This window comes from Populus euphratica, unplaced genomic scaffold, assembly GCF_000495115.2.
Source record: "Populus euphratica unplaced genomic scaffold, PopEup_1.0 scaffold33.1, whole genome shotgun sequence".
Lineage (NCBI taxonomy): Eukaryota > Viridiplantae > Streptophyta > Magnoliopsida > Malpighiales > Salicaceae > Populus > Populus euphratica.
In genome coordinates, this window is record NW_011499906.1 from 396,678 (window position 1) to 405,954 (window position 9,277).

The 9,277-nt window shown below is 33.7% G+C and overlaps 1 protein-coding gene across 3 annotated transcripts; it reads right to left on the reverse strand.

Moving 5' to 3' along the window:
• Positions 1-10: 10 nt before the first annotated feature.
• LOC105133384 (uncharacterized) lies at positions 11-5,884 on the reverse strand. 3 transcript variants are annotated; one of them, XM_011037355.1, is made up of 8 exons: positions 5,150-5,884; positions 4,911-5,051; positions 3,228-3,919; positions 3,057-3,131; positions 2,465-2,648; positions 2,296-2,394; positions 1,972-2,038; positions 11-1,152 (listed from the first exon to the last, which is right to left on the reverse strand). In XM_011037355.1, exons 1-8 carry the CDS (start codon positions 5,639-5,641, stop codon positions 515-517), a joined length of 2,388 nt encoding a protein of 795 aa, XP_011035657.1. In that variant the 5' UTR covers positions 5,642-5,884; the 3' UTR covers positions 11-514. The 3 variants fall into 3 exon arrangements, with proteins under 3 accessions (XP_011035657.1, XP_011035656.1, XP_011035655.1); XM_011037354.1 differs by having other exon boundaries at positions 3,057-3,919; positions 4,911-5,036; XM_011037353.1 differs by having other exon boundaries at positions 3,057-3,919.
• Positions 5,885-9,277: the final 3,393 nt, after the last annotated feature.

Consider the following 9,277-nt stretch of genomic DNA (forward strand, 5'->3'; position numbering starts at 1 on the left):
ACTTGGATAGAAGGAAGACAAGATCTTCGATCTTGGATTCACTGTATCCCAAAAATAGAAATAGGAGAAAGGAGAAAAGTGTTGCATTCATGTATATGCACATGCACAAAAAAAGATTATTAACCTACAAGAGTACTCGTTCAGAAAAAATAAAATACAATCCCATAATAGTACCTGAAAGAGTAATATAAGCAGATGATCACAGAGTGATCAACGAGAATTTAAAAATTGCTTGAAGTTGTAAATTTAAGTAGCAACCGGTAAGCTGTAACGTTATCTAACCAAATAAAGGTGAAGAAAGGGGTTAAAGTTTAGCACTATTGAGAAAATTATGCTTCCCAGATTTCTCGGCCAAAATGGTTGAGCTTGTGAGCAGTTGATTTTGGAATATATCCTGGAGGACAGTACACAACTCACTTCAGCTTTGAGTAAAAAAAAACCCATATTTTGCAGACATGTTGCAAGGGAAATCCAAATGACGAAGTTATCACATGCCACACTCAACAAATTCCAGTCATTGGTAGCCCGTGCTACCTTTACGATCGCCATCATTTTGATGGATTGCAGCCTGTGACTTACTATATGGAGCAAGAGAAGGGAAAGAAGGCAAATCCTGCATAATGAATTTCCATCCACTTCTCAACCCCTGTGACGAGCTTGATCTTAACTCATGTGAACGAATTTTTGGAGGAGACACCCATTTCTGATTAGGTGAGCTAGATTTCACTCCTTCTGTACTGGGGGTACAGGTGTTCTTAAGTGTCTCAGGTGTAGCATCCTCCATCATGTTACAGAAAAAGCTGTCAGAACTAAGCTCAGGCAGAGCCTCACATCCATATAATTTTGGAGTAAGACTACTAGGTGAATGGTGCCAATTAAGGTAGCCAGATGGTGAGAGGACGCTGCTTTCTTGTTGCGATTGACCTAGAAATTTTTTTGAACAGTCCCTTATGTTGAGAGAACCTGAAGAGGCCACTGCACCTAAGAGACAATGTGATGGTGGAGTCAGTTGGCCTATATCAGCAAGTTCTTCCCATGTTGATGAGAATTGATTAGGTCTCTCAGCTTTGATGCAATCATTATGACTCTCCAAAGTATCCAGCTGCTCCTGAGATGGATTATTCCATCTTTCAGCTCTTCTGTAAATTGTTTCTGCAATTTCATCATGTAGAACTCAATTTGATAGTGACTTTAGAAAAGGGGTGATCGAAATATTCATAGTTTAATCCAAAGTATTTGTCCTAGATCGAATTCCAAAAAAAATCCGAAATTCAAATGAGGATTTGCATCAGGAAACAGCAAACATCAACAACCTCCACAATTGCCATCGATTTGAGTCTACAAAGTATAAAAATCTTAAAGATGCCTAAACCTTCAGTGGTCGTACAATGCATGGGATCCAAGGCATACGACTACTGATAGATATTTCAGGCTTTAATGATGTTGCCAATGAGAGAAGTTGTTCCCGCTTTAAACTTTCAGACAGTTCCGAGTATAAGTCTGAAAGTTTTAAGGTAAGGATGATGTAAAAATGACCGTAAATATCTCGAGAAAGCATTTGAGGAAAGGCATTTGACCATTTGATAATTGCAACATTGTTCTCACCGAACTTGTATGCTTGAAAAAGCTCAGACGTATCAAAATATGCCATTATCACGAGAAATGAAGCAGTACCAACGTGCATTTTAAAAGTGAATACCAAGAAAGTTTTAATAAATCAATCTTGAAATTGACATGAGGCTACAATTTGCTAATATCGCTACAGTACTCTTGCAGCCCATTAAAGTTTGAAGTTGCATACCCTAATTGCTCGTGAGAAAAGAAAATGTAAGTAATATTAGTTCAACAAGTTCCATTTCTGATGGTAGGAGATTGGTTCTTGTCTTTGTTTTCCGAAGCCAATGTTTGAATATGGATTCAACATTTGATCAAACTAACTGAAAATGGCTAATCTATAGAGTAAAGTGTCACCTGTTTTGTTTCCATAAGGATTGTAACATCCTTCACATCGGCATCCATAACAGCATCCAACTCCACCCTTAGAATACAGAGAATGTTTGCAAAATAAGAACAGCTTAAAGATTGAATATGTCATGTAATTTCCAGTTTAAATATGCCATCCTAATTGAACAAGTCTGGTTGCTTTTTCATTTTTAATTCAAATGCAAAAATAATCATAACATCAATGTCGAAAATGCTATGTGAAATCAATTTCATCCAAACTAGAAATGAGAAAAAGCAGAACTTTTTTAGAAACTCTTTTGCAGAAATAAAGCCAGGAATGTTGATACAAACCTGAAAACATTCACAATATTTTTTAGAACACTTTGACTTCTTGCAGTTGCACCCTTTCTTGTGCCTGGATGAGGAAGTTTTCATCCATTTTCCTTCTTCCTGTATATCATTTTCACCTCAAATAAAAAATTGAGGCAAAGAAGATGAACAACTTGAAAAATGAGATTACCATCATATTTGCTGGAGAGTTGGTGGCATTACTGACAACTTTTGGAGCAAAAGCAAGAGGATTACGAGCTTCAGTTTGTTGTCGCATATCGAGAACTGTGTCCTCATATTCAGGCTTGTTAATGCAATTTTCACATGAACAAGTATCTAGACAATAAATTCCAGCAGCAAAGCACTCGCAATAACTGCCCAATAACAAAAATTGTAGGTGAGACAGTGGAAAATAGCAGGGATTATTGATTTTCTATTTTTCAATGAGACCTGAGGTAGTTCGCAAGCTTAGATGAACTAGTTCGTTTTCTTTTATACATGGAAAATTAAGGGACTGTGGACCATTATGAATGGTGGGAGTCATCCCCAACTTCTGAAAGCGTAAGCAATTCAAAGAACTAGAAAATTCATAAAACTTCCATTGTTTTTCATTTTAAGGGCATTAAAGATATCACCTGCCACTCCTGTAATGCACCATTTGTAATTACCGAACAAGTGTGAGCCACTAAAGCATGTCGATGCTCCTTTTCCTTTTAAGAAAATAAAGCAAGTAACAAAACAAAATCTGAAATTTTCTCCACTCGTAGCTACTGTTCACTTACAGTTTCAAGCATCTTGATTTCTTACAGTTGCAACGTCTACATCCCTCACTCTTGATGGTGTATTTTGCCTTCTTCCTAATTAACATCACCAACAAATACAAAACGTAAGCAACTTGAAAGGGTATAACTGAGAGTCGGAATGTTTGAATAAAAAACATTAAGGTATTCCACCTATTCCTCTCAGGGCTCATTTGGCTGAACTCAACTATGTCAGCATATTCTGAAGAAGGCATTGTCCCCTTGCACAGAGATGCCTGCTGCTCATATGGTATCAAATGCAGAGAATCACATGGAGTTTGCATTATACTGCTAGATTGATAACTGGAAGAACCTGCTCCCGCAGCAGCTTGACTCTCCTGCTGTTCATATCCCAAGTGAGAATAAATTTCCCCAAGAAAAGATAAGACTGGGATACCGTCTATTTCCTTGCATAAATAATGGTCCCTATCAGACATTAACGTCTCCTCTTGTTGGTGTGGATTACTTCCCAATTTCATACTTGTACTAAATTCTGAGCCCACGGACTCAGATCTGACAAAGCTATTTAAATGCAAATCTCCGCCCGAGGGAATACAAGCTGATAAAGCACGGTTTCCATAATTTTGAGCTGATCTAACAGATTCACATGCAGATGGGGAGAAAGAGGAGCACAATGTTGCAGTCTGGGAACAACTTCCGGCCTGCCAAATGCCAGAGATTCCTCTTGTTTCAACATGAGGTGGAACCAAATTCTCAAAGTCTGTCTGACGGGCTGGTAAGCATAAATTGGCTGTCTCATGAGTCCCATTACCCGCATGATTGCAGGAAATTGCAGCCCCGAAATGCAAATGTCTACGTATGCCACGATGGCGCTGATCAGCCTCCTGTATTGAATATAACATTGCACTTCCGTAATTAACTCTTGAAGAAATTGGATATGAATTACTCTTGGCAATACCTTAAATAAAATATTAAATGGGAAGTTATTGTTTTTGCAAGAAAAACTTCACAAATCTCTTCAAATTCACAATTCATCAAGGATAATAAAATAAAAATAAAAATGGGAGTATAAATTAAATTACATGTTTTATTAAATTTTGCACAAATTTCTTGGCATCTAAGTAAACTCTTCATTGTTACATTTTTCTGTTAACACACAATACATAAAGCACCAAAATCTTGATTGTTGCTTAGTAACTCAAGAGTCATTGAAGCTTAAGCTTGAAAACCCTCTTGACTGCAACAAAGTGTGTGCTCCAATTATGCATCGCCTTTTCTAGTAGGTCCTACGTACTGTCTTTTCCCAGGATAAAGGACGATCGTTGAACCAAGCGTTATGAAGTGGAAGAATATCACACCATCTTTGATATTTAAATTTTAATAAGTTGCACCTTTGTAGTCAAATAAGATTCAGTTGAGTCTCAACCAGGACTCAGAAACTTTTTCTGCTAAAGAAAATCTAGGGAAACCCTAAGCACGACGGAAGCCTGCAATGACACTGACGCACTTGAACAAGACACGTGAATGATATTGTCCGTATCAAAGAACGCATCACAGGGCACAGCTTCAAATACTATAATAGTAAAGGATTTCCTAACAGAAATTAAAAGTATCCAGTGCAATCATATTATCTTGCTGACAGTACGTATATCTCCACGTCACACCAAATAATTTTAAATTTCGATAAAACAGATGAAGAACTTGAATCCAAAAGGTCAACATTACATAAAGGAATATAACTAGGTTGAACAAAGCGAGAAGAAAAAAGCAGCAATATCTCCTGCACTATAAAAGGCTATAAATTTGAACATGAAATAAACTACACAAGTTTTGTATTACACGATGCTGTATAAGAAACAGGAAACCAGTTTTTACCTTAACAGATTCTTTTGATAGCGATCCTAAACTCTCTTTAGAATATTTACATGCCTCATCTCTCTGCAAAAATTCAGGAAATATCTGAAAACTAGCACCAAGTTTATCATGTTGACCACCTGCAGCCTGCAACTCAATATTCTGAGGAAGGTACAACAAACGGGAAACCAACTGAAATTTCATACTGAAATTCTTGTTAAATTATTGTGCACATAATGAACCCAAATCAATTTATTCACCTGAGGTGAAAATAATTCATGGTGCTGTTCTCCAAAAAATGTGCCCCCTAATATATCAGACTCGACATGATCATCAACATTTCCAGACAAACACTGCAGGAACTCTCCATACCTCTCAATTTCTTTCTCTCGTGCAGTGGCATAAAAAAAATTCATTGAAACAGAAGGGAGTTCCTCTCCAGTTTGGTCTGACATCAACACTGTGGCCTTTCCATTGCCAGCATTAGTATCATCAGCTTTAGTGGTGGTTTCTTTGTGGCTTGTAAGGCTACTCATTGAAGAGTTCATAATATTGTCCTCCTTGAAAGGATCAGCCAGATGTTCGTCAACGCATCCTGAAGAACTGTATGATTGAAATTCCTTTTGAAAGCAAGGCATCAACTGAGGTTTCAGTTGAATATCACTTTCTCTATAAATATCTGAACCTGGCATCTCGCTGACAACATAGAGATTAAAATCTTCAATAACAGAAATCAATGGAGTTTCTTTCATTGAAAAAAATGATAAATTCACTGCAACACCGACACCATAAACAAAATGAAAACGGTGGAATATTATAACATCAATAAATCTCAAACCTTAATAGGAAACTATTGTGTTGCTGCAGATCTACACTAACAGATCTTATGGGAGAGTGATTACTAAGGTAATTAAAACGAAATACCTACAATTGAAAAAAGAAAAACAGAGAAATTAAACAGAAGAAATCACACAATTCAGACTGTTTCCAAATTAGAAAACTCTAACCAAGCAGTTATGGGAGGAGAACATAAGGGGGTACGGGTACCTATAATCTTCACTATAGAATCATAACAATGACACTATGACATGAAGAAGAAAACATTAATAAACATAGAAGAAATGGAAGGAAAGAAATAAAGTAACAGATTACATCGTTTGAAAAATAAAATCCTGTCAGGAATAATAGTCATGTAAATTTGGAAAGTGAACAAATATTGGAAATGAAAGAACCTAGATGCAACAGAGACAAGTCCATTTCAGCGACAAGAAAACAATCATAATAAAAACCGCATTATTAAACCATCTGAAATATAGAGAAAATTACAATGGCTCAAGTACTTGTAGCAAATTTTCGTAAAAAGTTAAGAACTTGCAAGGAAATTAAACAAAAAAAAAAAAAAAACTTTGAGAAGTTGGTTTATCCCCAAATTCCCAGATCAAAAACTTGACAACGAGAAACAGTGATTGCCATACAAATCAAAAGGGTCGTTCATAAAAGGAAAGAAAGCACAAACAATGTGTTTTCTTGGGGAAAGGTGGAAGAAAGACACACACTTAGAGGGCCACAGGAGAGGATGCAGGCGATGTGGACGTGAAGGGGATGATGCGATTGGGTTCAGGAGAATCGATATTATTGTTTTAAAACAGTAGTGGTAAGAAGGTTTTGTAACATCACCATCATCATCGAACAAAAATGTTTTGGTTTGGAATATGAAGATGACAATAACAAGAACAGCATAATCAGAGGTGCGGATTTTGTTGACGTTTCTTTTTGAACCTTCCTAGCAGGCGGGAACATAATTTTGTTTTCCTTTTTTCTTTTTTTATTTATTACTAGGGACTAGGTTTCCATAGCAATCCATAAGCCCATTCCATAAGCAAATGCATCATTTTCAGATAATTATTACCGTTATCATTATCAAATATGATGGAAGAAATGGGAGAGACCCTGTTCACAGACCGTGTCTTTTTTCTTTTTCTTTTTTTCATTTCCCTCATCAAACTTTTTAAATTATAATTTCATTCCTTAGTTATATTATTATGATTTTACATGTTGATATTTCTTTTAACTTTCATTCTTTTTGGTCTACAAAGTATTCAATGATCGTTAGAAAAACTCATGTGACCCCGAGACTCAGTATTTTGATCGAGTTAATTCCTAGACTAAGTTTAAAAACTATAATTTATATATATTGAAGTTAATAATTTTATTTTTAGATTCATAAATATAGAAGCTATGAAAACAATAATATTGATGATGAAAGTGTTGATGGAGGTGATTATTTTTTAATGGAGGCAACCTAATGATTTTCTACTTTAATGTTTGGAAGAATTGTATACCTCCCCACATCATAAAAGTAATTGAAAAAGATATCCAGAATTTTTAATGTTGAACACTTTTAGGAGACACTCATTAAATAGGTACTTGAATAGAAACTAAAAAACTTACAGTTTTATTAGTAAACATATTGGTGGGTCATTTCTTTTTATTAACCACGCAAAACACTCGATAATTATTTTATTTTGAAGTTTTTCTTCAAATAGTAATTGTTGTTTATGATAATATTTAAGTATTTTAAATATTAATTTATTTTACAGTTAACACAGCTTAGATACAAACTTGTTTTGATAGAGTTGTATATGGAACACAACCTAACCCAATTTAACTATTACTAGCTATTAATGAGTTAGTTGAACAATGAGTTAGTGATCCAAGAGTTGAAATGGAGGCAAAGTATAAAGAACAAAAAAACAAAAAGTTGGAAAGCATACTTTTTCGGTCATTATCCTTCCTTATGTGAACCTTTATGAGATTTTTTATCCTTTTCACCTTCACACGCAACCAGATCTTGTAATTAATTTCTATAGATATTTGTAATTAATTTTTACATTATATAAAATTAATTTTTTTAATTTAAATTAGTTGTTTGATGTTGTTTATTTCAATTATGAAATTGTTGGATAGCATTTTTTTCTTTTAAAATAACAATTTGTATAAAAACCAACAAAACTTACATTGGTAAATGATTGTCATTTTGCTTGGGGAATTACAAAGAGCCATTAATTATTTTGGTACATACCAACAAATAAATGATCATCATTTTTCTCATAAAATTCTAGAAAGTTGTTAACTGTTTCAATGTATACCTTAACAGAATCACCAACAGAATATATCTTTGGTGATTCTGTTGGTGAATCTATCAATGAGATAGATATATTGTTGATGGATGTACCTGTCAAAATGTTGTTGGTAAAACTCACTAATGAATTTGGCGACAAATATTGGTTGACCCTTTTTTAAGGATCAAAGAAAATAAATCATCATTATATCCTTCAAAATAAAAATAATCCTGGAATTACTAACAAATATGACATCAGTAACAAGATACTTTCTAACAACTTGTTTATATCAGTTAATCCATTGGTGATCTTTATCTTGATGGAATTAGTGTGTTTATACCGATATAATATTTCGTTGGTGTTTTGCTATTTTTGGTTGTGATTTATTAAAATAGTGTTGTGTGTATAGGTTTTTTTTTTTTTGCTTTTTTGTTAGATTTTGTTTTCAATTTCACTATTCACCAAACCAATCTTCTTTTTTGTTTATGTAGTTTTTTCAAAACAAATTTATCATTTAATATTAAATTGTTTTGGGAATTGTGCTTTTAATTTTTTTTTTGTTGGGTTATATACTAGTTTCATGCATTTAGCTTTTTTTTTCTCTCTCTCTCTCTTAATTTCAACCTTCAAGATTAGATTTATTGGAAGTGGGGCTTCATAATTATTTTTTATTTGCTTTCTATGAATTTATATTAATTTTATTACCTACATCACAAGTTTAACAAGTTAACTTAAATTGAATCGAACTATTTTTTTAGGCTGATTTTTCTAATTGATTTTTTTACTTCATCCTTCAATGTTGGATTAATTGAAAATTAGGATTTATAATTTTTTTATTTTCTTTTTATGAGAATAATATTTCAATCTCATGACCTGGATCGCGAGTTGACAAGTTATTCCAGGGCTGACCCACTTGATTTTTTGGTCATTTTTTCATTGAATATATATTTAATTGGTCTTCGAAATTTTTTGTTTACTTTTTATGAGGTTTTCTTGATCTTATGATTTAGGTTGCAAGTTTGGAAAGTTAACTTAGATTAACTTGATTCATTCTTTTTTTATTATTTTTTAACTGAATTTTTTTTTTCAATTTCAGCATCCAACAACTCAATCTTCTTCTTCTTTTTATTTAGTTTTTTTCTAGTTTTGTAATTTTTGTAATTGTTTTTGTGGAGTTATCTCGGTCTTACGAATTAAGGTTTTTTCCCTCAATTTTAACTTTTAACATTAGATCTGTTGAAAATAGAGTTTCATAATTTTTTTTAT